Source organism: Camponotus vicinus, unplaced genomic scaffold (genome assembly GCF_025532165.1).
Source record: "Camponotus vicinus isolate PSW18456_S1 unplaced genomic scaffold, iyCamVici1.0 SCAF_12, whole genome shotgun sequence".
NCBI classification, from domain to species: domain Eukaryota; kingdom Metazoa; phylum Arthropoda; class Insecta; order Hymenoptera; family Formicidae; genus Camponotus; species Camponotus vicinus.
The window spans coordinates 4,158,307-4,181,709 of record NW_028141948.1 but is presented as its reverse complement, the minus strand read 5'-3'; the positions used below and the strand labels follow the sequence as shown (position 1 = coordinate 4,181,709).

The window sequence follows — 23,403 nt, the reverse complement described above, 5'->3', positions numbered from 1 at the left end:
ATTTACCATTCAAAAAATAGTCCGTACGTGATCCTGTTTTCAAGAAGCAACGAGAAATTACGAAGAAAAGAATCCAAGAAGACTTTAAGAGAGAATTAGGAATACTTGTGGATATTGTGAAACAAGGCTCAGGAAAGACAAACGACGGAAATACGGCCAGATGTTTCTTCTCCGAAATTAGTAAAACTGCGAAAATCACTGGTTTGAATGAAGAATTGATCAAACGATTCGCAGTCATTCTTCAGGCGATTTCATGCGGGAAAACAATAGATGTTAAGGAATTCGGAAAATATGCTTTAGAAACAGCGAGACTATTTGTTCGTAAATACAATTGGTATTACATGCCCGCATCCGTACACAAACTTTTAATTCATGGAGAAGAAATTATTTCAAATTTTACAATTCCCATTGGACAATTATCAGAAAAGGCAAGTGAAGCTCGGAATAAGGAATTTAGAAAATATAGAGAAATACATTCTCGCAAGATAAACAGAATAGCTACTAATGAAGATATTTTACATCATCTCTTAATAACTTCCGACCCTGTTATTTCGAGTCTTCGATCAAAATTGGATGCAAAAAATAAACAAGAGATGTTTCCTGAAACATTACAACTTTTAAAATAATTAATACTTTTACACAGGCACGCTCACATACGTACACACAACAGAGAGGATTCGGAGTCCATAAATACTGCGGGAGTGACGAACCGTAGGGTTCTTATCTCTGTTGTGACACATACACACACGCACATACGGGATGCTTATCAGATTTTACCTCCTCGTGGTGCATCCTGGGTAACGCTAAAGAAATCTGATAACTTGGATTTGATAAGTAAAATTGTTCTTTATTATTTTTCTCTTTCTTGGGAAAAATAATGAAAAAACAATTTTATGTTTCTTAATAAAGTTTTCGAATGTCTTTCGGAAAATAAAATTGCAATCTTTTGTCTAATTTTGAGTTTAGACTAGAGTACCATTCGGAAAATCTCATGTATTTTGCAAAGCGGCACCTAGCGGCATTTAAATTTTGTTTAGAAATGAAGTAGAACTATCCTTGAATACTTTAAAATCATGGAAAATTCTAACACTTTTAAACATTTTTGTAGAAGCTGATAGTAATTGAATAATTTATATTTTTTATCTAAAATTAAAAATTATTCCAATATTTTCAAGAAATATTATAAAATTATTTTTGTCATTTTTATTACCTCAAAATATGCATCATAACATAGAAAGTATCTCTATTGGATTATTAGAAAGATATTAACAATAGAGCAATTTGAAAGAATACAAAGAAAGTCTTAAAAATCACATTTGGTACAACAACTAAATTTATAATATATTTACATACGAAATACGAAAATATTCTAGATAAATAAAATTATTTCAATAATCTTCAACTAATTTACTGTCAAAATTTATAAATATAAATGTAAAAATTTAAATTTAAATTTTTAAATGAACGTCCGCTATTTGTTAGTCTTCGATCCACTGTGCGCCATTTCGGAGCTATGTTATGCCGCTATCGTGCAATATTCTTATGGGTTGTAATAATGTGAAAAACTTTAATTTGCATTAAAAATCATATTTCTTCCGTCAAAAGCGTTTCCTTAAAAAAAATTTCGACAAGGAGGCTAAAGGTCGGTGCTTATTGGCGCAACTTTACTCAATAATTATTTATTGCTTTATTAAGCATTATAGAAAAAAATGGTTCAGGACCTTTTGACTCGATTTTTAATCAGGAATAACGTTATTTGCTCCGTGGGCGCTTTTTCAGCTACACCCTATATATATATATATATAGGGTGTAATGAAACCATATAACTTTTGTATGAAACATTTTTCTGTATCTCTCTTAGTTTTCCAGATATCCGCCTGGGGCGATTAAAATGCCCCATCCTGTATATATATATACTATACAGGGTGGGGCATTTTAATCGCCCCAGACAGATATCTGGAAAACTAAGAGAGATACAGAAAAATGTTTCATACAAAAGTTATATGGTTTCGAGGAGGACATAAGATGGTGCCATTAGTTTGACCTTGAAGAGTCACCTGAAGGTCACGTGAAGGTCACCTCCAACTTTTTAAATGGGACATCCTATATGCTTTTGCATATTCTTGTAGCTCATCTCGAGAGCTTTCCAAAACACTATAATTATGTTAGTTTTCATTAAGTACTTTCCGAGTTATGAGACTTGAAATCATTTCTTAATTTTACATAAACCGTAAAATATCTTGTAAAATATTCATTTTTCGATTATCTTACCTTAATACTTTTATGTACAAAATAATAAGGGGAAATTAATGTTAATTGCAAATTACATATTTTTTCTTCCAAACAACTATGTGTTTTCTTTACACCAATTGATTCCTCTCATTATTTTGTACATAAAAGTATTAAGGTAAGATAATCGAAAAATGAATATTTTACAAGATATTTTACGGTTTATGTAAAATTAAGAAATTATTTCAAGCATCATAACTCAAAAGTACTTAATGGAAAGGTACTTAATTATAGTGTTTTGGAAAGCTCTCGAAATAAGCTACAAGAATGTACAAAAATATATAGGGTATTCCATTTAAAAAAATTGAAGTGACCTTCACGTGACCTTCAAATGACTCTTCAAGGTCAAACCAATGATACCATCTTATGGCCCCCTCGAAACCATACAACTTTTGTCTAAAACATTTTTCTCTATCTTGCTTATTTTTCGAGTTATTTGGCTGCCTAAGTTAAAATGGGTCACCCTGTATATGCAGAGTGTATCCTAAAAAGTGGGAAGTATTGCAATGGTGGATTCAGGACACAAAAATAAGAGAAAAAATTCATATAAACATATGTCCGATATGATCTTGTTTTCAAGTTATAACTTCTTTCATTTTTCAACAGAATTAAGATAGTTAAGGTAACAGGAAGTGCTCAAAATGACTACCTCTAACTTGAATACAGGCTTCAACACGTCTCATCATAGATTGTCTGACTTTTTCAAAAATTCCGGGTATTGCTCAAATTTCCCGGCAACTATCTTCAACACGTTGACGAAGTATCTCGACGTTGTCAATGAATGTTTTGTAAACAATAGATTTTAGATGCCCTCATAAGTAATAATGGAGTGGATTCAGGTCTGGAGAGCGACCTGGCCAGGCAATAGGACCAGCACGGTCTATCCATCTACCAAGAAACCGTTCATCCAAATAACGTCTAGCTTCTCGACTGAAGTCGGTCATATCGGACATATGTTTATATGAACTTTTTCTCTTATTTTTGTGTCCTGAATCCACCATTGCAATACTTCCCACTTTTTAGGATACACCCTGTATATATGTATGTATGTGTATATACATATATATATATATATATATATGAAATATCCTTTATATTTCTTATGTTTTTATAATATAAAAGAATCCCCTATTTCTAATAAATATATAATGATCGACATAATACTTTACAAGAAATAAGTATTCTTGAAAAAAAATTTATACTTGCCATACTGAAGTACTTTATTATTTAAAAAATGAATCACTTTTCTTCATTGTCAATAAATTCTTTTTAATGCATTTTATTTTTTCATATGTCTACATTTCTATAGTTCCTCGCATAAACTGCACAATCGACCATAGGAACTTACTTTCGACCCATCGCCTTCACGGCCATTAAATTATCCTTATATCGCGCTTCTTATTCTCGGCGAATTATATCTTCTACAAAACAGATTTATCGCATTATTATATACGCATTGAAGATACTTCTACCACAAAGCTGCACTATTCAGCCGAAAAAAAACAGTTTCGCGCGACGTTTTTTCGATTTTATCATGTGTTTGTTAGTGCAGCAGGATATCTTATAATTTATAACTTTTATATATATATATATATATATATATATATATATATATATACAGGGTGTAACTGAAAAAGCGCCCACGGAGCAAATAGCGTTATTACTAATTAAAAATCGAGTCGAAAAGTCTGAACCATTTTCTTTTATAATGCTTAATAAAGCGGTAATTATTGAGTAAAGTTGCGCCAATAAGCACCGAGCTTTAGACGGGCGCACGTCAGTAGTTTATCCGCGCGCTTGGTAGTGTGCGTGAGCGCTCCGCCGCTACGGCGCTATGTTATGCCGCTATCGTGCAATATTCTTATGCGTTGCAATAATGTGAAAAATTTTATTTTGCATTAAAAATCATATTTCTTCTGTCAAAAGCGGTTCCTTAAAAAAAATTTCGACAAAAAGGCTAAAGGTCGGTGCTTATTGCGCAACTTTACTCAATAATTACCGCTTTATTAAGCATTATAGAAAAAAATGGTTCAGGACTTTTCGACTCGATTTTTAATCAGAAATAACGCTATTTGCTCCGTGGGCGCTTTTTCAGTTACTTTATACAGGGTGATTCAAAATAACCTAATTTTCCTTAAAATGACACATTCTTGAATCAATTCTAAGACGATTTTTCCTTTGGCAAAATTTCGTCCGACGCTTAGTTTTTGAATTATTAAAAGAAGTAATTAACTTATGACGGGTCGGATACAAGAGGCAGGCAAGGGTGGCGCGATTCACCGTCAGACGCGGGTGTTTACGCGGGGCACCTGCTGCGATCACCTGATCGCTACAGACATACACTTGCGAATCCATACATTCTCATTCTCTCTCTCTCTCTCTCTCTCTCTGCCTCTCTCTCTCCCTCCCTCACTCTCTCTCTCTCATTTGCTTACTTTAACTCATTATTATTCTTACTTAAATTATTATTTACTTTTTATTATTATACATTTTCGCTTTAATTGTTATTATTATTTTAAATTAGTTTTTTTTTTTTTTACGAGAGAGGGGAAAATGCATTTTATGCATACTCACCGGGCGGTCCGGTGAGTTATGTGGCACTCGAGTACCAAGTCGAATTACCAACTCGGTACTCCCTACCCACTAAAAACCCCTCTCTTTCGCGAATTTTCTCTAACACTGTTTATTTGACATCCCGAAATCTGTTTTCACACAACACTAAAGAATAGTTATTATTACCTTGTTCGATGTATTGCTGTAATTCCTTGAGAAATGAATTTTCGGATAGATCGTACTTTCACTCAAATTGATCTTTGGGGATATTGCAAAGAAAAAATTTATAAAACGCTCCCTGAAGACATTGAAGATTTAGAAACAAGATTACGATATGCCATTATGGTCTATCGAAGAAGACGTAATGGAGAATGTCCAAGAAAATTTATTAAAACGCATGAGAGCTTGCGTTAGGATGGATGGGGGCCATTTCAAGCACCTACTATGATTTCTAAATTAATCCGCCCTTTTTAGGGCGATCAGAAACAATTCGCTCTTTTCAGAGCGACCAATATTTTTGAACATTTGGAATATTTTCTTTCGTTTTTAAAACCATAAGAAAAAACCAAGAGAGATTGGAACGTCAGAATTTAATGATATTTTTTCATATTATTTTCATATGATTATCGATTTTCAATCAGATAATAGTTTAATAAATACTTAATAATAAAAAATAAATATATTTAATATTAATAATAATATTTAATAATAATAAATAAATATTTAATATTAATAATACTATTTAATAATAATAAATAAATATTTAATATTAATAATAATATTTAAGAATATTTAATAATAATATTTAGTATTAAGAATAAATAATATTTAACATTAATAGTGAAAGTATTAAACATTTATTTGTTCTAATTAATTTTAAAACAAATATACGATGTATAAATATCATATGATAATAATATTATATGCTAAATTGTCGCGTCTTCAATCAAACACATGTTCACGTTCGACAGCGCTGTTAGTACCTTAACCTATCGTAACCTACCATAACCAAAAACTGTTTGCTGTCGCCGGGTAAATATCGTCGCGTTGTCGCATCGTCGCGTCGTGTAATAACGTATGTGCGCGTGTCTTTCTTTAATCGAGTGGTTTTTAATTGCCAACAGTGATTATTCGACAGTGATTGATAGTGATTAGTAATAGAGACATTGGTAAATTTCTCGTCTTATCGAGTGAGTGAATGAATGTGATTATATTGAAGTTTATAAAAGAATACAGTTTATAAAAGAAAAAAGAACTTTCGATTAATTATTTAGTGTGGATCTCTGTCCTTTAGAACGTGATATCTACGTTCAATTTGAGTGAAAGTACGCTCTATCGGAAAATTCATTTCTCAAGGAATTACAGCAATACATCGAACAAGGTAATAATAACTATTCTTTGGTATTGTGTGAAAACAGATTTCGGGATGTCAAATAAACAGTGTTAGAGAAAATTCGCGAAAGAGAGGGGTTTTTAGTGGGTAGGGAGTACCGAGTTGGTAATTCGACTTGGTACTCGAGTCCTACATAACTCACCGGACCGCCCGGTCAGTGTTGGCAGACGGGTCAGGTTTTTCGCGCATGCGCAGCAAACGAGGCCTCAATGAAGTATCTAATACAGGCAAAAAGGTGTGCCACTGGTCGGCCGAAAAAAATTTTCTCTTAGAAAATTGTTTCGGGTGATCAACAACACACATTTTTATCATACACTATACGAATAACTCCCGACTATTTATTAAATATCACAAAACTTTTAATAAACTGTGTCTCACTTAACTATGTCTGTATGCCAAGTAATTTTCCTCGAGCCCGCCAAATCTTCCACATGTGGTACATCGCTGGTTAGCCGCCACTACTGTCGCGCATGCGCGAAAAACCTGACCCGCCTGCCAACACTGCGCCCGGTGAGTATGCATAAAATGCATTTTCCCCTCTCTCGTAAAAAAAAAAACTAATTTAAAATAATAACAATTAAAGCGAAAATGTATAATAATAAAAAGTAAATAATAATTTAAGTAAGAATAATAATGAGTTAAAGTAAGCAAATGAGAGAGAGAGAGAGTGAGGGAGGGAGAGAGAGAGGCAGAGAGAGAAGCAGAGAGAGAGGCAGAGAGAGAGAGAGAGAGAATGAGAGAGAGAGAGAGAGAGAGAGAGAGAGAATGAGAATGTATGGATTCGCATGTGTATGTCTGTAGCGATCAGGTGATCGCAGCAGGCGCCCCGCGTAAGCACCCGCGTCTGACGGTGAATCGCGCCACCCTTGCCTGCCTCTTGTATCCGACCCGTCATAAGTTAATTACTTCTTTTAATAATTCAAAAACTAAGCGTCGGACGAAATTTTGCCAAAGGAAAAATCTTAGAATTGACTCAAGAATGTGTCATTTTAAGGACAATTAGGTTATTTTGAATCACCCTGTATATACAGGGTGTCTTATTTTAAAAGTTCCACCCTCATAACTTTTCAGGATCAACGTTTAAAGGAAAACGACTCGGATAAAAGTTGTAGGGAACAAAGGGGGCTATCTAATAGTGACCTTGGATTCGACATTAAAGGTCATTTTCAAGGTCATTTGAAGGTCAACTTCCGTTTTTTAAATAGGAACCCCTATTTTTTATTACTTATTCTTGTAGCTTATCTCGAGAGTATGTTTTCTTTACACCAATTGATTCCTCTCATTATTTTGTACATAAAAGTATTAAGGTAAGAAAATCGAAAAATGAATATTTTACTAGATATTTTATGGTTTATATAAAATTAAGAAATTATTTCAAGCCTCATAACTCGAAAAGTACTGAATGAAGAAATACTTTATTAGTGTTTTGGAAAGCTCTCGAGATAAGCTACAAGAATAAGTAATAGAAAATAGGGGTTCCCATTTGAAAAATGGAAGTTGACCTTCAAATGACCTTGAAAATGACCTTTAATGTCGAATCCAAGGTCACTATTACATAGCCCCCTTTGTTCCCTACAACTTTTATCCGAGTCGTTTTCCTTCAAACGTTGATCCTGAAAAGTTATGAGGGTGGAACTTTTAAAATGGGACACCCTGTATATACAATTGGTTGCTATTATTATTTCGGTCTTAAAATGTTTCCTTAATTTGCTCTCAGGGTATATAATATCGAATTTGTTGCTCAACATTTAGAGAAATTGATCCCAACGAGTATCGGTGCTAACTTGGTTATAGATTTTATAAGAATAAAGTATATTAATTAATTAATAAGTCAAACATTGAACAATAATCCCACATTATATTCCATATCATATTTTGAGAGCAACACAAATTAGGAAAGCATTTTAAAACTGAAATAATAACAGCAACTAATTACGTTCTTTACTCTTGTACTTTATTCTTGAAGGCAAATTAGTACCGCCACTCATTCAGATCGATTTCTTTAATAAATTGTAAGCAATAAATTCAGAAATGATTTATTTCGGGAGCGTTTAATACAGGAAACAATTTTATAACAAACTGATATTGTTAACTACTTATTTTTAGTGATTTTACTTTTATAGGTGTATATAATATGTCGTGTTAGTGTACCTTTAAAAATTTAATATTTTAAAAATCTATTTAAAAATTTTGAGTTATTAATTCACAACAAATTGTGGTGTATTTATTTTTCGATTTACGACTCTCCATACATGTTTTTCGGAAGTAAGAATGTTAGTTTAATGGCCTATCGCATCCCCATCTGTAATATCATTTTAAATTAGTGAATAGGAGAACAAATTCACGCTTATAATAATAAATTAGCACTTAATTATGCATTATATTCGAATCCGGTTTTTCGTGATAAAGATGCCAAATTCATAGAGATTTTACTCTTTCCGAAAATTATTTTTTTAGATCTCTCTGATTTCCGGTTTATAGATACATACTACAATTGTTCAAAAGAGGGAAGAAAAATTATTTTTATTAAAGAAAACTAAATCCCTCTCCTAGATTAAATCATGATCGATACATATAAAAGTGTAGACTCGATTCTGAAATTAATAACAGTTTCTCTTTTTTATCTATGATTTACTTCTATGCTAATAATATTTTTAAAAATTATTATATATTATATAATTATATATAATTATGTATTATTATATATAATATTTTATTATATTTTATTATATATAATATTTTTATTAATATAGCTGTACTTTATTGTAGAACTATTATGTCAAACTGAACTACTATTGTAGAATTATTATGTCAGAAATAAGTGCGAAAATATTACATAATTTTTTTTCCTATATGCATTGAAATAAATCAGTTTTTTTATAATGTAATATAATTAATAATGTAATATATAAAACTTCTACAAAACATGCAGTGTATAAATTCTCCTTTAACTTATAAATTAGTAAATGTGTAACTATAAACTCATTCATTATGTAAAACTAAATCAATCAAATCAGAAAATGAATTAAATTTTAGTATTTGTATCATATCTAATTAATTATTATTTAGATTGGATATTCGACTTTTATTTTTACTTAACTTTTATTTTTAGTAAAATTATTTAGTATAATATTTATCGTGAAAATCATTTTTATTGCTGATCTTTTCTTATCTTCTACCATAGATCAAATTAAGATATATACTAAATATATATTAAATTAAGATATATACTAGATGTATATTAAATTGGATTATGACAATTTATGAACAGAATCTTCTAATGTATATGAATAGGCTTGATTGACAATACAAGTTAATCAATGTCATATTAATAATATGATAATAATAATTATGTTAAACATAATAATTATGTTAAATCAACACCTATTAATTATGAACCATGTTATCTTGTGATTAATTTTGTTCGACAACAGCAAGAGATAAAAGAAAATACAGATAAAACAACGTAATTGATTCGATGAATTAATAACGCTTTAACAAACACTTTGCTAACGAAGAATTATTGTTTGCGTGATGTCAAAAGAATCCTCGAATGGCTATCCTGTTATTGAGAGGAAAATAAAAAAACAAAAAAGGAATGTGAGAAAGTGGGGATTCGTTGTTTACTTTTTTCTGTTCGTTAAGCAATTTTCCCGATCACATTAATTGAGATACACATATAAGTCGCACGTATGCATATATGTATAAATATAAATGTGCATTATTATTATCACTATTATCATTATCATTATTATTATTACGTGAATAAAACCTAGATATCAATTATATTAAATATAAACATTCTTTTCTGGATATTTTATCGCACATAACTAGCACAAATAAAAAAAATGTTGCAAAGATGTAAATGTTTGCATGCTTATTAATATTAAAAATTTATTTCGAAAATTTTTCAAGTTAGATCTATTTTCTCTTGCGAAAAAAATAACTTAATTAAATCAGTTATTTGTTAATCAATAAATACCAATAAATTCCTTACCATATAATACCAAATTTTCAATGTATAAATTTATAATAGTTTTTTTACAAAATTGTAAAAAATTTCATAAGAAGCACACATGCATGCACGCACACATAAAAATTTTTTAAATAAAAAATATTGAAATATTGAAAACTGCATTTATTATGTTATTTTTCTATAATAAATAATAAAAATATAATAGATTAAAATATAGATGATAAATATAAAATTTTCTTCTATTGGGAATAATATAAGTAGATAAAAATTCTATTTTATGTTTTATTGCTATGTTTGTATTGTTATTTCGATAAAATCTTATATTTTTCATTCTCTCTCTCTCTCTCTCTCTCTCTCTCTCTCTCTCTCTCTCTCACTATTTATTATAGAAAAATATAACATTAATTTAAATGCGGTTTTACCAATATTTTTTAGCCAAAAGTTTTTTATGACAAATCTATTTTTCTGAGCAATTTTTAAAAATTCTATAATAAATAAGGAATGTAAGCTGGGCATGTGTGCGTGCGGGCGTGCGTACATACAAAAAAAGTCTTCTGCATATAACACATGAGCAAGAATTGAGCAAATAAAGTCATAGAAATTCCCAATCGAGAATACTCGAATATGCTGTGATTATTGCAAATTCATAAGCGGATTTATGTATCGCGATTACTGAAAATATACCATGGAGTAATGTTAAGCACCTTATCTACGACGCGCAGAAATGTCGTATAATCCGCGCCGAATTTCGTCGATTATTCCGTAGGAAGTAAAGTAATGTTATAACATATTATATTCTATTATCGATATTTTTTCTTTGAAGTTCACTGATATTTTAAAGTTGAAATATTGAAAATATCAATAACTTTATGCCGATATTTAATTATCGCAGTTTCTTTTTTTTTAAATTAATATATTATATAATAATAGATAAATAATAATATATATAACTGTATGCTAATAAAATATATAACTATATAAATATATAAATATAATAAACACAATAATATGATATTGCATTACCATAAATAAAATAAAAATGTATTAATTTAATAAATTATGAATTATATATATATGTGTGTGTGTATATGTGTGTGTTTAAATGTATTTTATAAGAAGAAAATTTCTTGGATATATTTAAGATTATTACTTTTAAAGTTAAAAATATTATTTAATTATTTAATTTATTATTTAATTTATTATTTGATTTATTATTTAATTTATTTAAAATATTTAATTTATTACTTAAATTATTTATTATTTAATTTTTAACTTTTAAGTAACAAAAAATAGATAAGACAGAAAGAGAGAGAGAGAGAGAGAGAGAGAGAGAGAGAGAGAGAGAGAGGTTTTAATCTCTCTTCTCTTAAAATATTATACCTCTCAATATTCGCATATAAAGACAAAAAGATTTTATAAACATTTCTTTTTATGTTACACACATTTGTTGTACGATCAAAAATAAGATTTAAAATACTCCTACTAATACAAACCTACATATGTTTTAGATACATCTTAAATATAATAATAAAAGAGAAAAAGAACATATGGAGGTATTTTCTGATTCTACAATAATTATAGAAAACGAGAGGATTTAAACAGTTTTGTAATATATACTCATATAGTTACTCACCGGCTGTCGAACGAGCGATGTGACAGCGCAGCAGGTATGCAACAACGAGCAACATCCGCGGAAGTCTCATTATTCCGGAGGTTGGGATTGGATGTACCGGTCAATCAAGCTAGAATACACGTGAACGTCGTGTCACGACGGCTTACCGCGACCACTGTGAAAGAAGACTATCAGACGCGCGTTCTTCGTCTTACGCCTTTCTTATATTGACACTTGGTGAACGTCTGGTGAAACGAGCTTTTCGATCAACGTCGCGATGAGTACGCAGCTCCCTAAATTTTACCCTATATAAATACACGCGGCCGCCAGCGCAGCCACTGAACGACATTCAACATGTTTACGTTGCGCACATCAGAACTTGACTGAGAGTGACCAATCACTATCAATCGCCGTGAGCGACGAACCTCGTTCGCAGTATGTTGCACGGACATCACGCTTGCGCCAACGTCATGCGAATGCGCATGACGGAGCTGTTGCCTGCCATCGCGTTTCTACTTTAGACCATATACTAGTAGACTGCACATTTCCTACCTCTGTCTTCATCTTTCTTCTACTTATGCTGTTGCCGAGTCGTGGAGAAAGTATAGAGTCCTCGTGATACGTGTGACAGAGAAGCCTTTATCCGTAATAGAGTAAAACTATTATATTTGTCATACGACAAACTTTTTAAGCATATTGATTGACTGCAGAATAGAAATTTTTTGAGTCTAGAAATTTTCTATTCTGCAGCTAATTAATGTTTAAAAGATTTGTCGACAAATGTAATACCAGCCTAAACGTTGCCACATCCAGTGTTGCTATACTGTGTTCAAAATAACTTCAATATAATTGTATGTTATGCACCATCGACAATTAGTACTGGACGGAGCATGCGACAAGATTTCTTTGATTTTTCGTGTTGAGAGATCTAGAAAAAGAGAAGTAGATGAGGGAACAGATCTCTCATTCTAATTTCTCTTCATTGGTTTTGTCGAGGGAAAAAGAAAATAGTATTCTTATAAGTATTCTTTATACCGTATTCTTATAAGTTAAAAACATTCTTAACTTTTATTAATATATATATATATACTATATGCAAACAGCATAAAGTAATATTATATACAAATAATTAATATGTTTCTGCTTGTTTATTGTGCAAAACGTGACAGGAGATTAGACATAGATGATATATAAAATTTTGAAATACCTCATGGTTCCATAGCTCCATGAGCCGCTACTACCTTCATCGTCTTGTCTCTTTTTATATCTGTCAACACGATTTCGGTCTCATGTTCCGTTCAATACTATATCGATATTATGATCCATAGTTTGTTAGTGTACGAATGAGATATAGTTTAGTATATAGGCTATTTCATTTTAACTTAGGCATCGTAATATCTCTTTTTTTCCCTTCAAATCCTACAACTTTTATTTGAAGAATTTTTTTTGAAAATAATGCATTTTCAAAAAGAAAATGTTAGAAATAAAAGTTAGTAGGATTTGGAGGGAAAAAGATAAAGATATTAGTTTAATCTTGGATGTAAATGCTAAGATCATGTGAAGATCAGTCTAGTTTTTTAAATGGACAAAGTCAAGTTTTTTTAAATGAAGAATCGATTTATATAAACAAGTAAGGTAATTCCATTTAAAAAAAACTATTGATCTTTATATGGTCTTAACATTTACATCCAAGATCAAACTAATATTCCTATCTTTTTCTCCCCTCCAAACCCTACAATTTTTATTTGAAATTTTTTTTTTGAAAATGCATATTATTTTTGAGATGTTACGATATATGAGTTAAAATGGAGGACAACTCGTATATCACTCATTTGCTATCCTCTTCACTTAATTCAGTACTCCCCACTATGAATGCGCTTTTCAGTAATATATATCTTAAAATTTGTTACCTATATTTTTCGAACAGCAGATTTTTATCGCGCAAGCGCGTATTTACAACAAGTTTTGGCAATTGAAAGGAAAAGAATTGAAGAATTTTTAAAAAACAATTAATTTAAAATAATTGCGTCTCTTATGTTAACGTCAAATTATGCACATATTCGCGATTCATTTGTAATTCGTAACTAATCTGGATGAAAATTCGTCAAATTTGACAAATCAGATATTTTTATACTATTATTGAATTGCAAGTAAACACACACACACACACACACACAAACACGCATGCACACATAGAGAGAGGTGGAGAGAGAGAGAAAGAGGGAGAATCTGATGCTAACTTTAAATTCTTCTTTTAAACTAGAACAATTTCTCTCTCTCTCTCTCTCTCTCTCTCTCTCTCTCTCTCTCTCTCTCATACATTCACATACAAATTAATTATTTTATGTAAATTCTAAAAATGCATTCTGGTCTTGCCAAAGAAAGAAACAAAAAAAAGATGTGCGTACTGTTAAATCTAATAAAACTCTTAACAATTCATTTACGAAAAATATATTGTTGTTTTTTACAATCCCTATTTACGAAGAATCGATGGTACCAACATTATTTTGACTTTAAATGAAACTTAAATATATGTTTGTCTTTATTTATTTAGAAAGAAAAATAAAGATCATATAAAAATATAGATCATATTCAAATTTCGCTTAAATCAACAAAATACTGTTGATGCAACCTGGTCTATTGTAAGTGGCATACTCTTTTAATGTACAAAAAAACATGTCGCTGCCGAAACCCGGGATTGAACCGAGGACATTTAGATCTTCAGTCTAACGCTCTCCCAACTGAGCTATTTCGGCTTATGCTAGGGATAATCGTTAACGCTCTGAAAATGTATATTTTGTAATTGCAATAATTTCACACACACATACACACACACACACACACACACACTCACACACACATATATATATATATATATATATATATATATATATATATATATATATAATGTCCTAAATTTAAATGTCAATACTTTGAACGTATAGCAGTAAAAACGAACAAATCTTTAAAGAACTTTTTTTTAGTTTATCGATCTGTCACACGCTCTCGAAGTTTTAACATTTAAATTCAGGACAGCCGAATATATGTGTATGTATATACACAAGACATTGATATTAATAAAAATTATACGCATCATACAATTGTAAAATTTTATTTTATACAATATAGTACATAAGTGTATTAAAGTTACTAATTTTTTTAAGAAATTTAATTTTTAATCTCTTCTCCAACAGCTTTTAAAACTAAAACTAACCAATTTAACATTAAATTTTTATTATTATTATATTTATATATATATTTATTATTATATTTTGATATTATCATAGATTTCTTATTATTTATGAGAAATATTATACATACATAAAAAGAAAAATTATCATATATAAATGATATCTCAATAAAATAACTTTAATTCTGGAAATTTATACATCATTACATTGCATTCGAAATTTCTTTCGATATTTTTTCGAATCCTTCCAACATCAACTGATTACTTATTGATCAATAATGATACACATTGTAAAATGGATACACATTGTAAAAATGTATAAAATTTACTTACATGGAAAGTTACTTACAGAAAACTATATGTACTTAATTTATAATTGCGATTTAAGGAGAAATTGTTTAATTAGCGAAGTAAGAAGTAATTTACAAAAGCAGAGCGAAATATACCCAGGTAGCACATATTCGTTTCAAAAACGTTTCACAAATGTTTCTTCGAAACGTTTTATAACCGACTCTTAAAAACGTTTCTGAATGGTTAAAATGTCCACTTGAAGAACGTTAAGAGATACGTTTCTTTTCTAATAAAAAAAAGTTTAAAAAATATTTAAAATAAGTTTAAAATACATTTTTTTCTTTTATTCGTTAAACGTTTGTTTTGTTATGGAATTAATAAAATAATGGATTCATACACACTCTCTAAAAATGAATCAGTATATTATCACTGAAAACAGTAAACAGAGTTACTGATATACAGTTGATATGCAGTTATAAGTTATTATAGCACTGTAAATCAATAATATTTCACTAAAAGAATTAATAATATTGGACTGTTTTAATTAGTAATATTAATTTATCTACTTCGTATAAAATTAAAAATTTTATTTATATTTACATGCATATTAGAACATGAATGTTAAATAGATGATGATTTATTTTACATCTTTAATATATAATGAACAGATCATTTTCGTTTATTCGCCGAACATGTCCGACTTAGAGATGGGCAGATGGTTCGCGAACCGTTCAATTGAATCGATTCACATCAAAGAGCGCTCGGAAACGGGTCTATAAAAAAGAAACTGCGGTTTTTCGGTTCAGTAGTGCACTCTACTGGAATTTTCAGTAATTCGATTCTAGAGTCCACAGAGAGAGCTTCTGACATAGTGTCCCTAGAATCTAGAGACACTACATGTGTCGAGAGATGACACGATAGCCAATCAAATTGCCGCATTTTCATACATAACTTTCGCGCTTCAAAATTGATCTCGATCCAACTTTTTATTGGCTATCGCGTCGACCTACCCTGAACTAAGAGGATTCCCTCTCATTTCTTATATCGTTCTCTTAAATCAGTTCAGAACTATTCAGAACAGTTTTCGCTCTCTTTTCTGGAATTTTATTTTGATTTTAACTCGACAACTCACTAGTTTCACCCACTAAACAACGATTCTTCAACTATTTTCGTTTGTTTTTTTACATCTAAATCAAGTATCTAAGTAAGTATATATAAATAATATGAGTATGCACTGGCAATTTTAGGTTAAAATTATAATTTGCACTATTATATCTATGTATATTTTTCTAATATTTAGTATAAATTTTAAAATGTAATAGCTTTATGATAATATTAACCAATGATGTTTTATTTTCTAATAAATTTTTTTAGATTAAAATGTCTTTACCCTGAGGCACTAGCAATATTTGGTATCATTTTGCTAAAACAGATGGAAAAGGACAATGTAATTATTGTCAAATGACGATATCGATGCCTGGAGGATCATCTACTGGAAATCTCAAGAGGCATTTGAAAAGTAAACATTCCACTGTACCATTCTTGCGGGAAGATTCATGTGATTCAGCAGGTCGTCGTTCGCGATCTCCCTCGGTTTCAACTGAATCTAGCGAAAATTCCGAAGTACGAACTATTATTTCCCAGCCAGATTCATCTAATCCTAGACCTCGTAGCGCTAGATCATGCTCTATTGCCTCTATTCCAATTCCTGGATCTTCACAATCAAGATTTGAATTTTCATCTCCGATTAGCCCTGTTACTTCTTCACCCCCAAATTTAGTTCAGCCACAGTATTCAATGAGTAGATTTGTTGATATTATTAAACCTATACCGTTAAGTAAAAGCAAATCTATTGACACTCAATTATTAATAATGGTATGCAAGGAGTTTCATCCATTTTCAAAAGTAGAAGATGAAGAATTTAAGAAGTTTATCAAACTTTTGTGCCCTAGTTATAGTTTACCTAGTCGTAAAACATTGTCCAATTCTTTATTGCCTTCCATATATAGTGAGATTTTAAATAAACTAACTAGCCAATTAGTCGACTCACAAGCCGTTTGTTTAACGTGCGACGGTTGGACAAATATTAATAATATCAGTTTTTATGCTCTTACTGCTCATTATTTGGATTCAAATACACATCTTAAATCATATTTGTTAGAATGTTCAGAATTTAGCGATAGGCATACTGGTTTGAATATTTCTCAATGGATTGACACAGTCTTAAAAAAATTCAATATAGATTTTAAAATTTGTGCAGTGGTGACAGACAACGCAGCTAATATAAAATCTGCTGTTAATATTTTAAAATTAAGACATATTTCTTGTTTTGCTCATTCATTGAATCTCGTTGTACAAGATGCTATTGACAAAAACATTAAAGATTTAGTCGAAAAGACCAAAAGCATTGTACAATATTTCAAACAAAGTAGCTTCGCTTTGGCAAAACTGCATGAGATGCAAAATAACTTAAATAAAGATCATTTAAAATTGAAATAGGATGTATCTACTCGGTGGAACTCCACTTTTGATATGTTTGATCGTTTTTTTTTTTAAATAAGGAACCTATTATTTCTGCTTTGGCATTGTTAGGATATAAGAATACTTTGCAACCAGAGGACTGGGACCTAATGGAGCACTGTATAAATATATTACGGATATTTAACGAAATTACGATAGAAGTATCGTCAGAAAAAAATGTTTCTCTATCAAAGACTTCCGTTCTCTCTAGAGTAATGATCAGAAAAAAGAAAACATATTTAGAGAATAATACGTTACAGTCAATGATAAAAAATTTAGGTGAGAGGTTAATAGAAGGTTTGGCAAACCGATTTGGGGGGAGAGAAGGAAATGATTTAATTGCCCAATCGATATTCTTAAATCCCAGATTAAAAAAACAGGGCTTCGGAGATGAAAACAAGTTTCAGGCAACATATCAGAATCTAATAGCGAAAATTAGAGCTTGCACTAGCCAGGAATCTCCACAGTCTTTGTCCCAATATTCCCAACCAGTCCATTCTTTTTTGATGACATCTTCGACAACCTCAGTTTGGGAAGAATTTGATACCACAATAAACCACCTACAAGGAATGCACAACCCCTCTACTGCAGCAATTATAGAGTTAGACAAATATTTGGCCGAACTCCACGTTACCAGGACAAATGAACCTCTAATTTGGTGGGAAGCAAGAAAAAATCTATACCCAAATTTATATAAAATGATGCTCAAAAGGCTCTGCATCCCTGCAACTTCGGTCCCATGTGAAAGAATATTTTCTAAAGCGGGATAAATTTGTAATGAAAAAAGGAGCCGATTAACAACAAAAAAAATAAATCAAATTTTAGTTGTGCAACATAATGTTAAATTATTATAATTTTTATTATAATAAATTAACATTATTATAATTAATATATTATTAATAATAAAAATTATAATAAATTAACATTATGTATAAATTAACATTATGAATAAATTAATAAATTTAAAAAAATAAAAAATAATTATTTATTTATAAGGAACCGATGAATCGTATAAAAGAATCAATTCACTTAAGAGAGCGAACCGACTCTGAAACACTCACTGAAGTGAACCGTTTTGCCCATCTCTAGTCCGACTTATAAAATCGATTTAATATCTGAAATTCCTCTATTGAGATTGTATCAGAAATTAAATCGAAGTGATACTTTTAATTTTATCTGTCGTCTCTTGCAAGCTTTATATAATCCTCATGACTAAAACTTAAGTACGAGAAAAATAGCGCACCGTAGCGGTAAACAAACGAACTAGCGATTACTGATTTTGCGGTGAAATTTTACTTCCACTAACTATAATTAATGAGATATAAGATAAAGTAACAAAAAATAAGCGTTTCTACTAGAGATCAATAAAATACTGATTCTTAGTAATCTTATTCATATACTTGTAAATAGAAATTAATATAGTTTTCATAATAATTATATATATATATATATATATATATATATATATATATATATATATATATATACAGGGTGTCATGAAAGTGAGCATGACTTTAAAAAATTAAGGTTGGCTCAAAATTAGAAGAAAAGTCTTGTACAGTTATGCAATACTCGCAATAATTAACGAGAAATAAATTAAAGAAAATCGGCCAATGCGCGTGGCTAGAAGTGCATGGCGGTGAAGGCGGTCTCACTGTAACATAATGGCGGCGCGCGGCGAAATGGTGATTGGGGAGGGGAGGAGCGATGAGTGTGTAGGCGCGCGGCGAAGGCTCTTCCCCTATGTATATGTTCCCGTATGTATATGTATATGTATGTACATATGTATATGTATATGTACATATATAGTATAAAATTAATTTGAAATTAATAAAAATTAATTTTTATTTTGCCAATAGAAACGTGAAAAATACATTTCCTATGGTTCTAAAAGCGTTTCTATAGGAACGTTTCTTATTAATGCTTTACGGTTAAAAAATATTGGATACGTTTAAGAAACGTATATAAAACGACCGTATGCTACCTGGATAGTTTGTTATATTAACATATAAAGGTATATGTATAATAACAATAATATCAATATATATATATATATATATATATATATATATATATATATACAGGGTGAGCCATTTTAATGAACGCACGCAATTATTTCGGAAACAAAGCATTTTAGAGAAAAATGTTTCAGACAAAAGTTTTATGGTTTCGAGGGGGCCATAAGATGGTATCATTGGTTTGACCTTGAAGAGTTATTTGAAGGTCACATGAAGGTCACCTTCAATTTCTTAAATGGAACCTACTATTTGTCATTGCATATTCTTGTAGCTTATCTCGAGAACTTTCCAAAACACTATAATTAAGTACCTTTTTCTTAAGTACTTTTTGAGTTATGAGGCTTGAAATAATTTCTTAATTTTACATAAACCGTAAAATATCTTGTAAAATATTCATTTTTCGATTATGTTACCTTAATACTTTTACGTACAAAATAATGAGAGGAATCAATTGGTGTAAAGAAAACACATAGTTGTTTTTAAGAAAAAATATGGAATTGTTAATTGCAAATTACATATTTTTTCTTCAAAACAACTATGTGTTTTCTTTAGACCAATTGATTCCTCTCATTATTTTGTACGTAAAAGTATTAAGGTAAGATAATCGAAAAATGAATATTTTACAAGATATTTTACGGTTTATGTAAAATTAAGAAATTATTTCAAGCCTCATAACTCAAAAAGTACTTAACGAAAAGGTACTTAATTATAGTGTTTTGGAAAGCTCTCGAGATAAGCTACAAGAGCGTCCAAAAATATATAGGGTGTTCCATTTAAAAAAATTGAAGTGACCTTCACGTGACCTTCAAATGACTCTTCAGTGTCAAACCAATGATACCATCTTATGGCTCCCTTGAAACCATAAAACTTTTGTCTGAAACATTCTTCTCTAAAATGCTTTGTTTCCGAAATAATTGCGTGCGTTAATTAAAATGGATCACCCTGTATATACAAGGTGACCCATTTTAACTTAGGCAGCCAAATAACTCGAAAAATAAGCAAGATAGAGAAAAATGTTTTAGACAAAAGTTGTATGGTTTCGAGGGGGCCATAAGATGGTATCATTGGTTTGACCTTGAAGAGTCATTTGAAGGTCACGTGAAGGTCACTTCAATTTTTTTAAATGGAATACCCTATATATTTTTGTACATTCTTGTAGTTTATTTCGAGAGCTTTCCAAAACACTATAATTAAGTACCTTTCCGTTAAGTACTTTTTGAGTTATGATGCTTGAAATAATTTCTTAATTTTACATAAACCGTAAAATATCTTGTAAAATATTCATTTTTCGATTATCTTACCTTAATACTTTTATGTACAAAATAATGAGAGGAATCAATTGGTGTAAAGAAAACACATAGTTGTTTTTAAGAAAAAATATGGAATTGTTAATTGCAAATTACATATTTTTTCTTCGAAACAACTATGTGTTTTCTTTACACCAATTGATTCCTCTCATTATTTTGTACATAAAACTATTAAGGTAAGGTAATCGAAAAATGAATATTTTACAAGATATTTTACGGTTTATGTAAAATTAAGAAATTATTTCAAGCCTCATAACTCAAAAAGTACTTAACGAAAATGTACTTAATTATAGTGTTTTGGAAAGCTCTCGAGATGAGCTACAAGAATGTACAAAAATATATAGGATGTTCCATTTAAAAAAATTGAAGTGACCTTCACGTGACCTTCAAATGACTCTTCAAGGTCAAACCAATGATACCATCTTATGGCCCCCTCGAAACCATACAACTTTTGTCTAAAACATTTTTCTCTATCTTATTTTTCGAGTTATTTGGCTGCCTAAGTTAAAATGGGTCACCCTGTATACAGGGTGTATCTGAAATGATGCACTAAACTTTAGGAGCGTATCCTAGAGGTCAAAATAAGACTTTTTTTTCTTATGAACATGGGTCCGCAAATGAACCTCCCTCCGAGCTAAAATTTGAAAATGTGTGAAATTGACCAAACACCCGCAACGCAAATTTATTTATCTCTCAAGAGAGGGTGATAGGTAACGTCAAAACATTTTTTTTTCTGAAATCAGCCAATTTTCAATTTTTTCCCCAAACTTTAGGGGCCTCTAGCTCGGAGGGAGGTTCATTTGTGGACCCATGTTCATAGGAAAAAAAGTCTTATTTTGACCTCTAGAATACGCTCTTAAAGTTTAGTGCATCATTTCAGATACACCCTATATACAGGGTGTCCCATTTTAAAAGTTCCACCCTCATAACTTTTCAGGATCAACGTTTGAAGGAAAACGACTCGGATAAAAGTTGTAGGGAACAAAGGGGGCTATCTAATAGTGACCTTGGATTCAACATTAAAGGTCATTTTCAAGGTCATTTGAAGGTCAACTTCCGTTTTTTAAATGGGAACTTCTATTTTTTATTACTTATTCTTGTAGCTTATCTCGAAAGCTTTCCAAAACACTATAATAAAGTATTTCTTCATTCAGTACTTTTCGAGTTATGAGGCTTGAAATAATTTCTTAATTTTATATAAACCATAAAATATCTAGTAAAATATTCATTTCTCGATTATCTTACCTTAATACTTTTATGTACAAAATAATGAGAGGAATCAATTGGTGTAAAGGAAACACATAGTTGTTTCGAAGAAAAAATATGTAATTTGCAATTAACAATTACATATTTTTTCTTAAAAATAACTATGTTTTCTTTACACCAATTGATTCCTCTCATTATGTTGTACATAAAAGTATTAAGGTAAGATAATGGAAAAATGAATATTTTACAAGATATTTTACGGTTTATGTAAAATAAAGAAATGATTTCAAGCCTTATAACTCAAAAGGTGCTTGAGGGAAAAATATTTTATTATAGTGTTTTGGAAAGCCCTCGAGATAAGCTATAAGAATATGCAATAAAAAATAGGAGGTTCGATTTAAAAAATTGACGGTGACCTTCACGTGACCTTCAAGTAACTATTTAAGGTCAAATTAATGACACCATCTGATGGCCCCCTTCAAGCCATACAACTTTTGTTTGAAACATTTTTTTATTTAATGCACCGTTTCGGAGATATTTGAGTGTATTATTTAAAATGGGACACCCTGTGTGTGTGTGTGTGTGTTTGTGTTTGTGTGTGTGTGTGTGTGTGTGTGTGTGTGTGTGTGTGTGTGTGTGTGTGTGTGTGTGTGTGTGTGTGCTTGTAACATTCTATTTTATTGCTTTTATATAACATTAATATAACAGGATAATATGTAGACCAAAAGATAATATTTCCTGATAATTGTATAAATCTCCTTCTCTCCCCTCCCCTCCCCCCTGTACTAACAACAAGATTTCTCAAGTTGTTCATTTGTCAATGTTTTCGATTGTTCAAAATGTGGAAAACATCTTGTATGATATATTTAAATCTCATATTACATAACATAATTGTCAAGTAATGTATAATATGTTATGTTATTGCGCGTAACATACATATCATTTTAGGATATGTCCTCGTTTCCTTCTTTAGATATATTGCAATTTTTAAACGGTATTCGGAATGTTTTTTTTTTTTGCAACATGCGCTCGACAATAACAATTATTC

General features: G+C 30.4%; 1 protein-coding gene and 1 non-coding gene across 3 annotated transcripts in view; both read right to left on the bottom strand.

Moving 5' to 3' along the window:
* Positions 1-12,229, bottom strand: part of LOC145962956 (uncharacterized) — a 176,882-nt gene extending 164,653 nt beyond the window's left edge. For both annotated transcript variants that reach the window (XM_083084480.1, XM_083084482.1), the window contains exon 1: positions 11,845-12,229. In XM_083084480.1, coding sequence (XP_082940606.1) covers positions 11,845-11,914 — 70 coding nt within the window. In that variant the 5' untranslated portion in view covers positions 11,915-12,229. The remainder of the gene's footprint in view (positions 1-11,844) is intronic.
* Positions 12,230-14,506: 2,277 nt separating this feature from the next.
* On the bottom strand, positions 14,507-14,579 carry Trnaf-gaa (transfer RNA phenylalanine (anticodon GAA)). Its single transcript has one exon. It is a non-coding gene; the product is annotated as a tRNA-Phe (tRNA).
* Between the last annotated feature and the right edge of the window lie 8,824 nt (positions 14,580-23,403).